A 16,318-nucleotide genomic window follows, 5' to 3' on the forward strand; every position below is an offset into this window, starting at 1 on the left:
CCCTCTCTCTCTGTCTTCATGGTTCAGTTAGGTGCATTTATTGAGCACATACTACATGGTCCAGGGGTCCAGGCACTTAGCACTCATCAGTGGACAGTTCAGAACCAATCCATGACAGCGATGATGCCGCATGGTTTGGGTTCCTTCCAGGTTTCTTACATATAAACTCAAGACAGTGTCCCTGGTTCCTTCTGTCCATGTCCCCAAGACAAGACTCAAGACCTGCCCCATCTGACTCAGAAGTTGTTCTGCAGCTGTGCATGGCTACGGGGACTTGGGAGTGTGATCAGTGCACATGAAGATGCATGGTGGCATGGTGGCTGCAACATGCAGGCTGGGGTTTGAAGAGGCATGACAAAAATGGACTGAATTTGTGAGACTGGTGGTCACAAAAACAGAAACATGGTTGTCTGTGGTGATGATGAACTTTTGATGCACTGAGTTAAATCACAGTGGGTGTCTGCTTCCTTTTTCTCTTTCTGAGACAAGACCTCATTATGTGGCATAGTCTGATCTGGAACTCACAGGCATCCTCCTGCTTCAGACTCCCAAGTTCTGGAATCACACACACACACACACACACCCTCCACACAGAGACCTAATGGCTCCATAGTCCAGTGTTGTGAAGCAGCCGCTCATTTGTCAGATCCAAGACAACCATGTGTGCTCAACTCTTGCACCCTGCTTACTTAAGAGTTAAGGGCATTGCACAGGACACCTGCTCCCAAAGCCTGCTCCTGTCCCCAGTGCCCACTCTCTTAATCACTGTGTGTGTGTGTGTGTGTGTGTGTGTGTGTGTCCTTCCAGCCCTCGTTCATTCAGTTCTTGCTCTAATAGCCCTGAGAACCAGGAGGCCCAGTGTCCTAGAGTGTGAGAAGTTGCATGTCCCCTAGACCTCGGAACAAATCACACTCTGCATTGTGCTCTATCTGAGCCCCTGGTGACCCTGGTGATGCTGGTCTACTATTCCAGTCTTGCCTCTTCTGAAACACCCCCAGATACACAGAGAAGGATTTGACAACCAGTGCCCAGGGGTTCCTCATATATCCTGCCAACCTGAGGGGAGCCATCATGTACCTCACACTATAAAGCTAATATACATGTGATATATAATGACAGCATCCCATGTCTCTATGATGGAATGACCCCTGGTGTGGACCTTCAGCGCCTTCCCAATGATAAAAACCACGGAGGCTAACAGCAGGCTACAGGAATGAGTGATGAGCTGCCTTACAGAGGAGCCCATAAGGTGGCTGGGTCAGGTTTCCATGACAACAGGGAGACTGAAGATCATTTCTCAGATGGAGTAAGATGACCATAACTGACACTGTCATACCACTGTGTCTGACAGCCATGTTGAACAGTGTCATGCTTGCTCCAGACTGGACATGCCCAAGAGCCCTTTGGCCCTAAGCACAGTGCTCATCCATGCTCTTCCTGTGGGTGCCATCTTGGTTCTGACTTAGCATCCATCCTGGCCAGAAAAATGGCAAGGCTTGATGACAGACACTGGGTTTTCAAGCTTAGTCTTCAACTTTAATCTTCTGCCTGAGGTCAGGAGCTCCCTCCTCTCCAGGGTCCACCCACTGAGTAAGGAGTGTATGTCCATTGGGGGAAGCATTGCTCTGCCCACCATTTGACCACAGGGTTCAGTTCCCAGGAAGCCCCTTCATCTACACTCAATGGGTTCAACTCTGAAGTTCAATACATGTCAGGAACTTGGGGTGTGGGGAGGAAGCTGCTGTGACAGTCATTGCCTTCACCCTTTAGCTATCTCTTGTGGTTCCTTCTAATGGCCCACGATGGCTCATCTTCATGACCAACTTCACCATCCTTAGATCCTCTGTGGAAACACTTCTGGGCATGTCGAGGGCATTTATAGAATTGTCTTCTGACTGCTTCCTTCACTCCAGAGCCTGCTGTCAGCGCTCCTCCCCATCTGTGGAGTTTCCTCTGGATTCACACAGCCTGAATGATGTTTGATAAGACCAACTATCAGAATGGTTAAGTGGCTTCTGACCAGGTGACCTAGAACACATAACTGGGAAGAAGGGCTCTTCTGCAGAGGGAATTGGGAAAGCTGGATCTCCATTGATAGGAATAAATCCTACCCTCACCTTGGGCATGTATAAAGACAATCCAAAATGGAAGCAGAAATCCCTAGAAAACAGAATATCTTAGCCATGATGACCTTGGCTGTTTTCTTGGCTCTGACATTAAAACCACAGACAACTCAGGATGATTCTTTTATGTCAGGCCTCATGCATGCTGGGTAAGCACTCTGCCACTGAGCCACACCCACAGTCTCTCAGTGGAGCACTTCAGACAACTCCTTCCCTTCTGAGCCACACTCCTGCTGCCTTTCTGCTCTCACACAAGGAATCCATTCTTCATGGAGACATGTCTCCCGTGGACTTGCTTTAGCGTGGAATACATGATGAGTGATATGATGGGTGCCCTCAGCTTGGTAGGAGACCCCTGGGCATTGTTGATTCAAACCTTTGTGTATCTGGGGGTGTTTCAGAGGGGGCAAGACTGGAATCATAGGCAGCATCATCTGATTGTGACCATGTCCTGGTTCTTCCATTTCTTCCTTCTTGGAATAAAGAAGTATTTAACTTGTGTTTTTAATGTTATAAGAGCCCACAGTTGAGAGACTAATCTTTATAAGTGTTGAAATTAAAAAGAATAAAACACTTTGGGACTTTTAAAGCTATGTTGTGTTTTATGATGTGATATTGACTTGAGATCTTAGGAATAAGTAAGAAAGAAAAAGTTATGGTTTAATAGTAATGTGTTTGAGTATCAAATTGAAAGGGGCTTGTTTGTGAAGATTAGTTTTTGTCAATTAGATATCAGATAGGGTCATCTAGTAGAAAGGAACCTTAATCAAGAAAACAACTCTATCATACTCGGTACGGGTGGTCTTTGCAGGCATGTCACTGATTAGTGATTGATGTGGTTAGTGCTGTGCCTGGGCAGGAGGCCATGGGTTGTATAAAGAGCAAGCTCAGTGTCCGTGGAGAACAAGGCAGTGAGCAGAATTCCTCCATGGTCTCTGCTTCAGGTACTGACCATTCTTCCCTTAGTGAAGGACTGTGACTGGGATATGTAACCTAATAAGACATTTTCTTCCCAGGAGAGTTTTAGTCAGGTGATATAGATATCCTGTCAAAAGAAAGCAAACTAGAACACCCTTTCTATTCTCTGACTGTATTCAGTGGCTGTATAGACGGGGCTCACAGTGGATGGGCCAGACGCCATACCAGCTTGATGGAGGAGGGTGGGTCATCTGTCTATCTCTTGTTTCATTGGTTAATTAATAAAGAAAACTGCTTGGCCTAATCGGTTAGAACATAGGTAGGCAGGAAAGACAGAAAAGAATGCTGGGAGGAAGAAGGCAGTGAGGCAGATGCCATAGCTCTCCTCTCTGAGATGGATGCAGGTTAGATTCTTCCCAGTAAGCCACCACTTCGTGGTGCTACACACATTAATAAAAATGGGTTAATCAAGATGTGAGAATTAGCCAATAAGAGGCTGGAACTAATGGGCCAGGCAGTGTTTAAATGAATATAATTTGTGTGTTGTTATTTCGGGGTATAAGCTAACCAGGCGGCTGGGAGCCAGGCGGCAGGAACGCAGCCTGCTGCTTCGTCTACACCAGTTGGTACCAATGCTTGACCAGGTGGATGAGACTCTTCAGTTGGGTGGTCGATCCATTAGGAAGTTATGCTGGAGCTCTGTGAAGCAGGTGGAAAACTTGCCCTACAGCCCCAAGGAGATGCACTTCCTGATGAAATTTGTGTAAATTTCAGGGTCAGGCCTGTGATTGTTTCTGATATGACCTATAAATGAAACTCCACTCCATTAACCCTCCTCTCTTCTCTGGGTTTTCTTGATCTATCTAAGGAGTAACAAGCTCCCAAGCTGTGGGGTTCAGGAAACAGGGCATTGTTTTACCACAGCAAGTATCACTCCCCACACATCTGTGTGATCCATCACACCTTAGGACTGCGTACACCTTGTGGCCCTGGAAAGTCCCTGCCAACACTGGTCCTAGTGCAGTTCCTTCTTCACAGGCCTGGAGACAGTGGTAAGGGAACCGCTCACTGTGTTCACACACAAAAGAGCTACACTACCTTATAATAATGGCCAACCACATTCTGTGTGCCCGGTGTCTTCTGCACGGGGCTGGCCATGTGTGCTGGTGTCAGATTCACTGTGGATCAGTCTGCTGCATTTATATATCTTGTATATCATGTCTCCAGTGTCTCTGCCCTGTTTTGTGTATGTATGATGCTGTGAGTTTGTCAGGAGGTACATACATGTGTGTAGAGCCCAGACGAGGACATAAAGCCTCTCTTGTTAATTTTCAAACCCAGGGCAAACTGAGATGCCTATTTAGCATACCAAAGTGAACCTAGCAGCCAGGCTCTCCCAGCATCTGCAGTCCCTACCTGTTACAGTTCCTCCTGCTCGGCATACCCACCCCCACCCTGAACATTTCAACCCAAAGGCCTGGGCTGTTCTTCCCTGTATAATTCAAACATTTTGATTATCCATCCCTTTAATACCTTTGTCCTCACGGCTGCTGCACCTGGTCCCATCTGTCCCCTCTCCCTTTCTTCACCCTCTCCCCACATTGCCCAGCTCAGTCTGAACATGTCTACTCTGGACTCTCCCAGATATCCCTGTCTTTGTCTGTGCACTGCCTTTTATCTACAATCATCTTTCTCCTCCACAGTACCTAGGAGCAGTCAAGTCCTCTTCTTTCTTTGTTTCTGTCTAAATTCATCTCTTCATTGTTTGTCATCTTTACCCTTTGAGGCAGGGTGTCTCATGAACATGGAACTTGAAGGGTATCCAGGTCCACAGAGATTCTCCTGCCTTTGTCCCAAGTATGACCTGGGTTAGAGATCAGTATGTGGTCCTTTCTCTTTGTGTTGGTGTTGGGATTTGAACTCAGGTCCTCATGCTTGTGCAGCAATTGCCCTCATCCACTGAGCTGTCTCCCCAGGCACTGTGTATTTTCAGTGCATGATTTGATTTTCTGTAATGCCTAGCTTAATATTATGTGGTTTTTGTCTAGGTCCTGAGAGCTATAGGAAGTGGAAGTGTGTGTGTGTGTGTTGACCTTGTAGAGTGGATGGGCAGCAGGCTAAGGAATCGCTGTGTCTGTGCGGCTGTGTCTTAGGTGCATGTGCACATCTGCATAGACTAGACAGGCAGCAGGCTGTGTCTCAGGCGTGTGCACATCTGCGTAGACTAGACAGGCAGCAGGCTGTGTCTTAGGTGTGTGCACATCTGCGTAGACTAGACAGGCAGCAGGCTGTCTCAGGCGTGTGCACATCTGCGTAGACTAGACAGGCAGCAGGCTGTCTCAGGCGTGTGCACATCTGTGTAGACTAGACAGGCAGCAGGCTGTCTCAGGCGTGTGCACATCTGCGTAGACTAGACAGGCAGCAGGCTGTCTCAGGCGTGTGCACATCTGTGTAGACTAGACAGGCAGCAGGCTGTGTCTTAGGTGTGTGCACATCTGCGTAGACTAGACAGGCAGCAGGCTGTCTCAGGCGTGTGCACATCTGCGTAGACTAGACAGGCAGCAGGCTGTCTCAGGCGTGTGCACATCTGCGTAGACTAGACAGGCAGCAGGCTGTCTCAGGCGTGTGCACATCTGCGTAGACTAGACAGGCAGCAGGCTGTCTCAGGCGTGTGCACATCTGCGTAGACTAGACAGGCAGCAGGCTGTCTCAGGCGTGTGCACATCTGCGTAGACTAGTCAGGCAGCAGGCTGTGACTCAGGTGTGTGCACGTGTGTTCCTATTGCTGCAGCAGGCCATACCATCAGGGTTTGGTGCTGACACTGGGTACAATCACCTGCTGATGAGTGAGGACATGCGCAGTGACACAGGAGAGTCTCCCCTCGTGTGCTTATGTTCAATTTCTGGGCCCAATACAGTAGTATGTTGGCTAAGTCCTCATGGGTAAGGTTGTGGCAGGGTCCTCTGTTGTATTGTCCCCCACACTGCCATTTCCAGGGAGCTCTTCTGTGGTGGCCCTGATGTGAGATTCCTCTCTGTATGCTGTGAATACCATGGGTTAATAAAGAAACTGTCTTGGGCCTGTGCAGGGAATAGAGGTAGGCTAGGAAAATGAAATTCCATGCTGGGAGAAAGAAAGGTGGATTTTAGAGAGAAGCCATGTAGCCCCTGCCAGAGACAGACACCAGACGGAACTTTATCCAGTAAGCCACAGCCTCATGGCGACACACAGATTAATGGAGATGGGTTAAATTAAGATGTAAGAGTTAGCCAATAAGAAGCTAGAGCTAATGGGTCAAGCAGTGATTTAAATAAAATGGTTTCTGTGTGATTATTTCGGAAGTCTGGGCAGCTGGGAAACAAACAATTGGTCTCCTACTACAGTGGCCCTACTTCTCTACTCCAACTCAAGCTGAGCAAGTCCATGACCAAGACAGGCTTCTGGGGAGCTGTCTTCCCAGATCATTTCTGGGTCACCCCCTCTAAGCCCCCTCCATTCATCAGGGGTCTAAGCCCCTTGCAGCTTCCCACAGCATGCTGCCCTGCTCCTACTCCCAGGCTGGCCTCTCATTCCCTGCTGCCTGAGACTCTGTTATTTCCATGGCTCTCCTAAACCAGGGTGAGTGGTTATGTCTGTAAGTTAATAGTGGCAGTTCACACAGTGTCCATCAGGGGGAGCTGTGTCTCCCAAAATGTAAAGCCTCCACCATTCTCTAAGTCTCCCTGTGCATGGCTGGTGTGCAGCTGTGTGGTGAGTTCCTTGCATGTGACCTGCTTTGGCCTTTCTTTTGTGACTTTGTTGAATTGTTTACTAGCTCTGGAAATGTTCTGTCAATTCCTCCAATTTTTTCACCACATATTGATTGGTCATTATGGTGGTTTGATAGAAAATGGCACCCACAGGGTGTGGCACTATTAGGAGGTGTGGTTTTGTTGGAATAGGTGTGGCCTTGTTGAAAATGTGTGTCAGTGTGGAGGTGGGCTTTGAGGACTTTGTTGCTAAAGCTACACAAGTGTGTAACACACAGTTGCTTATGTCCCCTGCTTATCAAGATGTGGAACTCTCAGCTCCTTCTCCAGCACCATGTCTGCCTGCATGCTGCCATTGCCACCCACCATGATAATAGACCAAACTTCTGAAGTGCAAGCCAGCTCCAAATAAACGCTTTCTTCTATAAGTGTTGCTGTGGTCATGGTGTTTCTTCACAGCAACAGCAACGCTGACTAAGACAGTGAAGGACAAGTTCACTAGTTCACTTTGCCCGTGTGTAGGGAGGACAGCTAGACCACTGCTGTCAGTCAATTCTGGCTACTGTGCCTCTCTGTCCTGTGTGCTGGACAGTCCTCCATTGTTCCACAGGGAAGCCTGTCTCCATCTGCAGCCCCAGTGGGCGTTCCCTCAGCCTGGCTAGTTCATCCTTGGGTAACACAGGCGTGAGAGAAATTGGACACGCCAGTTCTGTGACTAGATGATACGTACAGCTCACTACTTCTTGATGAGACCTGACTAGCCTGATGTATATATCCCAGTTTTAAGTCTAATTTATTTGTCTTTCTTTAGAGGTTTATTTATTTATGTATATGAGCGCTCTGTCTTCCTGTAGGTCTGCAGTACAGAAGAGGGCCTCAGATCCCCTTACAGATAGCTGTGAGCCACAGGACCTCTGGAAGAGCAGCCAGTGCTCTTCATCAGTGAGTTATTTCTCCGGGCTTTGTTTGTCTTTCTTAAGAAACAAAACACAACACAAGATGTCCCTGGTGTGCACTGCTTCTGCAGAGGACTAGAGCCCATTTCCCAGCTGGTGGTTCACAGCTGCCCGAACTCCAGTTCCAGGAGAATCCGACATTCTCTTCATGTATGTATAGATGACATATGTATATATGTATGTATATAGGCATGTATTCATGTCTGAGGACATCCGCGCATGCAGACACATGAACACTCACATAATTAAAATTAAATATCTTTGGGGTGAGTTTTGAGACAGGATTTCTCTGTTTAGCCCCAGCTATACTGGAACTCTCTCTTTCTCTCTGTCTCTTATGTATGTATGTATGTATGTATGTATGTATGTATGTATGCATGTATATATTTTTGTATTTATGTATTTATTTATTATTATTATTTTGATTTTTTGAGACAGGGTTTCTCTGTGGCTTGGAGCCTCTCCTGGAACTAGATTTTGTAGACCAGGCTGGCCTTGAACTCATAGAGATACCCCTTCCCCTTCCTCCCAAGTGTTGTGATTAAAGGCATGAGCCACCACTGCCTGGCTCCTGGAACTGTCTTTGTAGACCAGGCTGGCCTCAAACTTAGAGAGATCTAGCTGCTATGCTGGGAATAAGAATAAAGGTGTCCACAACCACTGCTCAACTGGAAGAAAAAATCTTTAAAGTACATTTTAGTATACATTTTAAAACATGGTGTAGTTATAATCTAATTAAAGAATTTCTATCACTTAAGAAGAAATCTACCAATTCCCATAACCCTGAAACAACTACTAACCAACCTCTGAGAACAAATAACATTTTTCTGTGTATCCATGCCTCCATCTATACATCCATCCATCAGTGTGTCCATCCCTCATCTATACATCCATCCATCAGTGTGTCCATCCCTCATCTATACATACATCTGTCAGTGTGTCCATCCCTCATCTATACATACATCTGTCAGTGTGTCCATCCCTCATCTATACATCCATCCATCAGTGTGTCCATCCCTCATCTATACATCCATCCATCAGTGTGTCCATCCCTCATCTATACATACATCCATCAGTGTGTCCATCCCTCCATCTATACATACATCTGTCAGTGTGTCCATCTTTCAATCTTTACTTACATTCATGCGTTCATGGACTGTCCAAAGACTATGTAGATTTTTAACATTTAGGGGACAGGGTCTTGATATATAGCCCAGACTAGCTTCAAACTTGAAGTCCTCCTGCCTCAGCTGTCTTTGTACTAGCATTTCCAGTATGTACTTCCACACCCAGCCAGTATAGAGTATTTTCTACCTACCATAATATATTAAGATTCATTTCTGTACCTTATTGTTTCTTTTTTTTCCAAAAAAAGTGTTTTTTTTTTGTGTAGCCTTGGCTGTACTAGAACTAGCACTGTAGACCAAGCTGGCCTTGAACTCACAGAGATTCACTTTCCTCTGCCCCTGGAGGGATGGGATTAAAGGTGTGCATCACCACTGTTTGTAAATGCTGGACATTTTTACAGTTTTATTTTGTATGTGTGTGCATGTGTATGGATGCACAGGTAACATGGCACACGTATCCAGGTCAGGGAACAATGTATAGGAGTCAGTCCTTGCCTTCTACCTTGTGGGTTCTGGGGATTGAGCTCATGCCCTCTGGGCTGATAGAAACTCCTTTCCCCACTTTACCCACAGAGCCTTCTCACTGGCCTTGGGTTTGGTTTTTAGTTGATTTTGAGAATCTTTTTTTTTTTTTTTTTGGTTCATCAAATCAGGGTTTCTCTGTAGCTATGGATCTTGTCCTGGAACTAGCTTTTGTAGACCAGGCTGGCCTCAAACTCACAGAGATCCACCTGCCTCTGCCTCCCGAGTGCTGGGATTAAAGGCGTGCACCACCACTGCCCGGCGGTTTTCGGAGTCTTTCTGTGTAGTCCTGGCTGGCCTGTGTAGACCAGGCTGCCTCTGATCCACCTGCCTCTGCCCTCAGAGTGCTGGGATTAAATGTGTGTGCCACCATGCCTGCTCCATCCTTGCTCCATCCCTGTTTTTTTTTTTTTTAGGTAAGCTGATGTTCACAACCATTTCATCCTCTCCATTGACATTATCTTGTTTGATTTCTTTTCAGATCCCTAAAGTTTCTTCCCTTGCATTCAAACTAATGGCAGCTGACTGCGCCCTATAGAGGGCACAAAGCAATGTCTGCAGGCCAGTCCACCAGTGCACACCCCTGTTTACAGACAGCTGTCAGAGTCCTCGTGCAGATGAGAGCTGCCCTCCTAAGAAGGACTTTAAAGAAGCAGCTGTTCTTGATGGTAGAGCTGTGCCACCTTCCTTTTCATCCCACCGGGAAGAAGGAACACCTGGGAAGTCCATGAGCCAGTGTGGTCTGTGGAGACCACCATGGAGACCTCACTAATTCAGGGAAGAACCAGAAGGGCATCTATAACTGACTTCTAATTCTACATGGTTGTCTCTGACTGAAGCGCTTTGATATTTTAACAGCATGATCAACAGCAGAATGAACTTTTATTAACCAAACAATAAATTATTTTAAATAGCGTACCAAGTTTGTAAACTGTGAATTTGTATAGAGGAGAAGGTAGGTGTTTAGGCTAGGGTGCCCTAAGGATTTCTACTTGATGTTCACTCTCAGAAGGGGACGCCTGCCTTGAACCTGGTGTGTAAAGAGAAAACAGTTCTTTCCCTGTGGGTTCTTCGGCTGTGTGATCACTGCGCTCGATGGAAAGAACCGGTGTGCCCTGAAACATGAGGCACATGAAGACTCACGCTCTTCCTTGGAAAGTCCCATGTCTGAGTTGGGCACAGGCAGCTCATGCTTCCCTGTCCCGACCTCGGGAGCAATCTCAGCTCACAGGGTAATCTGTGGTCTTGGGCTGTGTAGAGCTGTGGGGCTTCCCAGTCATTCATTCAGAAGACACACAGGGTTGTAAATCTCATTCCAGGATTTTATTTATTAAAGACTTATTTTATTATTTTCAATTTGTTCATGTGTATGCTTGAGTGTATGTGCAGCTGCTCAAAGAGTCATGGAATCCTTGGAGCTGGAGCCACAGTTCTGTAACATGAGGGGCCTGCTTGTGGGGTTTCTGTCCTGCCCGGTACCCCACAGCCAGCAAGTCCCAAAGAAAATCACACAGAGGTCTACATAGGTTATAAACTGATTGACCCATTAGCTCAGTGTTCTTATTAGCTCTTGTAACTAATATGAACCCATTATTCTTATCTATGTTAGCCATGTGACTCAGTACCTTTCTCAGCCAGGCAGGACAAATGTTGTTTCTTCGGTGGTCTGGGCTGGACTGCAGAGGAATGGGCTTCCTCCTTCCCAGCATTCTCCTATTCTAATTGGCCCACCTCTACTTCCTGTCTGGCTGACCTGCCTATACTTCCTGCCTGGCCAATCAACATTTATTTAAAACATGATTGACAAAATACAGATAATTCTCCTGCACCACAGTTCATCATGAGCGGGTTTATGAAAGTGCTGGGAACTGAACTCTGAACAAGTAGCTAGGGCTCTATATACCTGTTAAGCCATGTCTCTAGCCTTCCTACTCAACCCCCTTTTTCTTAGAGACAAGGGCTCACCTGTTTTCTTTGTATTCTGTACTGAGATGGAATTCTAAAAATAAATACATAAATAAACAAACTAATTTCTCCCAAGAAAAACTTGGTATTTCCTAAAGCCCTGGAACTCACTCTAAAGATCAGGCTTACCACAAACTTACAGAAATCCACCTGCCTCTGCCTCCTGAGTGCTGGGATTAAAGGTGGTAGATCTCAAATAATTAATAAATTAATTAGTTTAGGCCAGTTGAGAGACAAAGTCTTTTGTGGTCTAGGTTTGTTTCTAACTCATTACATATCTGAGAATGACTTTGAACTCCTGATCCTCCTGCCTCTGCCTCCCAAGTTATGGGGTTGCAAATGTGTGGGTGTGTTGTCTGCACGTACATCTGCACACCAGAAGAGAGCATCATATCCCATTCTAGATGGCCGTGGGCTGACGTGTAGTGCTGGGAATTGAACTTAGGTCACTGTGTCTGTGCAGGCAGCTCAAGCTGCACCTGCTGCTCCCCAGACCTGTCTTGGGCAGGGCAAGGCCTGAACTTTGGGTGGGACAGGAGCGGGGATGGCTTTGGGGGTAGAAAGGCAGAGGACTGGGCAGCTGTTCATTAAATGAAAAGAGAGACTGAGAACCACGTAGCCTACACCACCAATTAGACATTTTACTTCTAATTCCGGTTGACCAGGGAACCAGGGATTAGCCTGTCTATACCTGCGGGGTCCTGTGATAGAGAAATGGACAGGAGAAGACGTGCTATGTTTTCTTTGTTGCACAAAGGCTGCCGTGTACTTTAGGGGGACATTTACCCTGTGGTGTGTGCTTAGGCACAGTGAAGACTGGAAGCCCACCAGGATGTAATCCCGCCTTCAGGCCGTTTACAGTCAGTCCAGTTTGCTTTCCTATATCTCACTTCCTAGAATGAGCACACAGCAGATGCTCTTTGAGTCCCATATTTAAGCTCAAGATGTTGCCTTTAGTGCCCATGTGACACTGCTTCTTTCTCTCTCCCCTCCCTTCTCTCTGCTTCTCTTTCTTCCCTCACAACACCTTCCCTCCCCTCCTCTCCTGTACCTTTTCCTGCCTCATCTCTCCCCTCTCCTTTCCCTTTTCTGTGACTCCACCCCGAATCCATTTGTATCTCATGCTGGCTACTTCTTCTCCTCCTTCTTTTCTTTTTCTTCCTCTTCATCCTCCTCTCCTCCTTCTTTTGCTTCAGACAGGGTTTCTTTTTATAATATTCCTCACTGTCCTGTAACTTGATTTTTAAGACTTGGTTGTCCTTGAACTCAAGAGATCTGCCTATCTCTGCCTCTGTCTCTCTAACCCAAAGTGCTGGGATAAGAGGCATGGCTGGGCTAATCACCCACTGTTGACAGAGGTTTCTGTCCCATTCTGCCCTGTAGCCGTTCAGTCCCAAAGAAACACACAGAGGCCTACATTAACTATAAATTGGTTGGCTTATTAGCTCAGGCTTTCTTATTATTGAATTCTTACATCTTACATTAACTCATAATTTTTGTCTGTGTTAGCCACGTTGCTTGGTACGTTTATCAATGAAGCATTCTCATCTTACTTCTTCTTGCTTCGTCTGTGACGACTATAGACTGTCGTGGCTCTACCTCGACCCGCAAGGATGACGCGCGACACACGGGAGCTCTTCTCACTGCAGTTTTATTCCAGGACTTTATTCACCTTCTCTCTCTCCCTCTCTCTTCCCCTCTCTCTCTTCGGGCAAACCTCTCCCAGCCCTTAAGTAGGCATGGGCTGCCAATCCCGGATTGCCAGGTGGGCACTGCCCATAGGTCCACGCATATGCAAGCAGCTGATAATCATTGCGTTATCACAGAAAGCACTCACTTTCGGGATCGTGGAAGGCGGAGCCAGCACCCTCAGGTGCTGCTCCACGCAGCTCTCTACATTTCCATCAGGTGTGGCTCCACACAGCTCTCTATAGTAGACTGAGCTTTTCCTCTTTCCGGAATTCTCCTATTCTGGTAGCCCTGCCTATACTTCTTGCCTGGATACCCTGCCTATACTTTCTCCTGGCTACTGGCCAGCCAGCGTTTTATTAAACCAATACAAGTGACAAATCTTTACACAGTACAAGACCATTGTCTCACAGTAACCTGCTCTTCAAGATGCTCTGCCAATGACAATGTCTTTCCTGTTAACCTTCAGTTTCCAGGGCTAGGCGATTGATGTTCTCTGAGGATCTATTTATGTTTGGTAGACAGAGAAAACCATCACCAATGCTTAGCTCTTTCTATAGGTGCTTTATTGGAAGGCACAGTGTGTAGTGAACACAACCTGTCAGGCAGCGGAGGTGTATGCAGTAAATGAGGCGATAAGTCTAACAGAAGGTGTTGAAGCCAACTTCTTCAAACATCGTGTTGGAAAATGCCCATAAGATGCAGCTGGCAGCCTTGTGGTCACAGTTGCAGATGGCGGCCTCACAGGCGTTGTTTTCATCTGCAGAGAATCGTGAAGGGGAGTTGAGTGGAGGCTATGACCCTGTTTGCTGCCATTTGTAGGTAAAAGAAGCTGGTGGCCCTCCCATAGGTGCAGACTTAGGCTTGAGAGACAAAGCAAATTAAATATATTGGTTTGGCCAAATTGTTGAAACACATTTATAATAATAATAAAAATCATCCCAGCACTCAGGAGGCAGAGTTAGGAGGATTTCAGTGAATTCAAGGTCAACCAGGTTCAAAGATAGAATCTCAGTAAGCCAGGACTGTTACACAGAGAAACCCTGTCTTGAAAAACCAAAAAATATTTATTGTGGAGCTGGGGAGATGGCACCGTTGGTAAAGCAGTTGCCATACAAGCATGAGGGCCTGACCTAGGATGCCCAGCACCCATGCAAGATTCAAGGTGTGGTTGGGGCATCTGGAACTCTATTGGGAAGTGGGGAACATGGATCCTCAAAACTTGTTTGACAGTCAGCGTAGCTAAAGATGAGCGTTCTGTTCAGTGAGAGCCCCAGCCTCTAAAGACACGGTGGAGAGTGACTGAAGAAGACAGGGGATGCCAACTCATTCCTCTACAGGAAAAGAAATAAACGTGGATATTTAATCCTAAAACCAGGAGAACAACAATTATGAACACTTGTCACATCCACGGCTGTTTCGCCTGTGTGATAAAATGCCTCTCAGGTGGTGGCCGTTTTAAAATGAGGGGCTCGTGCTTTTTGGAGCTTGGCCCCCGGTGGTTTTCTGGCAGTCTGCTCGAGTTGAGGTGTCTGATTAGCCTCAATGACCTCGTTCACTTTGTTCCTTGAGATGGTTTTTTGTATTGACTGTTATCTTTTTTTTGTTTTATTTTTTTTTTGACAAAAACTTAATCTGTTCAAGGAACCAGAAAACATTTTCAACGGCTCCTTGAATATGGAGGAACTGATGCGTCAATTCCCTCCCTTGATTTAGGCCATTAATGTTATGATTAAGACTCTGGCTCGCTCTCTGGGGGAATTTACAGATACCCTAGAACAGAAAGAGCTCATGATAGGAGATTTGGTAGAAGATGGGCAAATTATGAAGGAAAATGTATGGAATGGCATGAGTTACCATTTATGGAGAGGCTAGCCAGAATGAGAAACCTCTGGTACATTTTAGATAGGAAAGAAAGGCAAGATATTCTTGATAACATGAAGCCAGCCATTCAATATTGGAACAAACCCTGGGGGTGGAATCCTAAAGAATGGTGTTTTGGTTACCCTGGTTATCTTGAGGGCAGATATTATTTAGGGCCATGAGAAAGCAGAGTTAGTTAGTGGTGTAAGATGAATTTCAAAGAAAAGCTCTGTCCACCTGGCCCTGACCACAAGACTTGCTGAGAATAATCAATTGCCTGTAATCATTTTTCTATGGAAACTTTTATGTCTGCCAACTTCCTTCTGTAATCTCTTAAAAGTGATGCTTGAATTTTAGTAAAGTTGCAGCAGATTCAAATATCATTAGAGTTGTGTCTGTCTGTCATTCGCTGATTCCTGGGTTCTCCTAAGTCTTCACCCCTGTTCTCCCTCGGTCTTCGATCTCCAAGAGAGTCAGTCCGCAGCAAACACCCACTTCTGAAATTACACAATTTAAGACAATCCTCCTGCCTCTGTCTCCCAAGTGCTGGGATTGCTGCTGTGAACCACCACACTCAATGTATGGGTTCTGGGGATGGATCCAGGGCTCTGTGCATGCTGGGCAAGCACTCCAGCAGCTGAGCTGCATTCCTAACCCTCTGAACCTCACCTGTAAATGGGAATGAAAAATCTTGCCCAGCGTAGGTGTTTAGTCCAGTGTTTGTCTTGTAGCTCATGATGTAGCTTTCAGTTGTTTAGTAAATATGGAATCAGTATAACACAGCAGCTAAATGGAGAGACTCTGGGCAGGCAAGATGGCTCAGGGGAGAAAGGTACTCGCTGCCAAGTCTGAACACAAGTTCTGGCTCCAGGACTCACGTGGCAGAAGGAGAACAGACTCCTGCTCGTTTTCCTCAACCTCCACACCTGTGTTTGGCACAGGCATATCTCTCCCAGAAATATATAAAATCTTTAAATTTTTTTAAAGGCATTGCAATGATGTAGACCTGTTTTCCAGAACCAAAGCCATTACTTCTAAACTTGGTGCCTTTAGACAAGTGGTTGGGTCTTCCTCATCTTCCTCATCAATATCCTCATCTAAATTTAAGTATCTACCTAATAAACCTGTGGTGATTCAAATGAGATCAAAGTAGTCACTGAACGTTGACTGTCCTTGTTACTTCCGTGCCCCTTCAAAACATGCCCAGAGCCAAGGAGAATGCAGAGTTCCCGGAGGAAAACCTACCATTGCAGATGAGGTTCCTCCCAGAGCAGGAGTATGAGTAGGGGATGGCATAGGGGTTGTCTTCGGAAATTTTACAGCCTCCAAGCTTCTTCACCTCTTCATAGCACCTTTCATGATTCTTGCAGCACCTGGGGAGAGGAAGGAACAGCCGAGGCTGAGT

The 16,318-nt window shown here is 46.3% G+C and overlaps 1 protein-coding gene across 1 annotated transcript in view; it reads right to left on the reverse strand.

Annotated features, from left to right (window-relative positions):
* Nucleotides 1-13,691: 13,691 nt before the first annotated feature.
* The window catches only part of LOC121446178 (phospholipase A2-like), a 29,713-nt gene continuing 27,086 nt past the window's right edge, over nt 13,692-16,318 (reverse strand). The window contains exons 3-4 of the mRNA XM_041648664.1: nt 16,159-16,286; nt 13,692-13,810 (exon numbers count right to left, since the gene is read on the reverse strand). Of these exons, the coding sequence (XP_041504598.1) occupies nt 13,692-13,810; nt 16,159-16,286 (247 nt within the window). The remainder of the gene's footprint in view (nt 13,811-16,158; nt 16,287-16,318) is intronic.

Source organism: Microtus oregoni, unplaced genomic scaffold (assembly GCF_018167655.1).
Source record: "Microtus oregoni isolate MIOR12 unplaced genomic scaffold, Mior012 000003F_ref0000135, whole genome shotgun sequence".
Classification (NCBI taxonomy): domain Eukaryota; kingdom Metazoa; phylum Chordata; class Mammalia; order Rodentia; family Cricetidae; genus Microtus; species Microtus oregoni.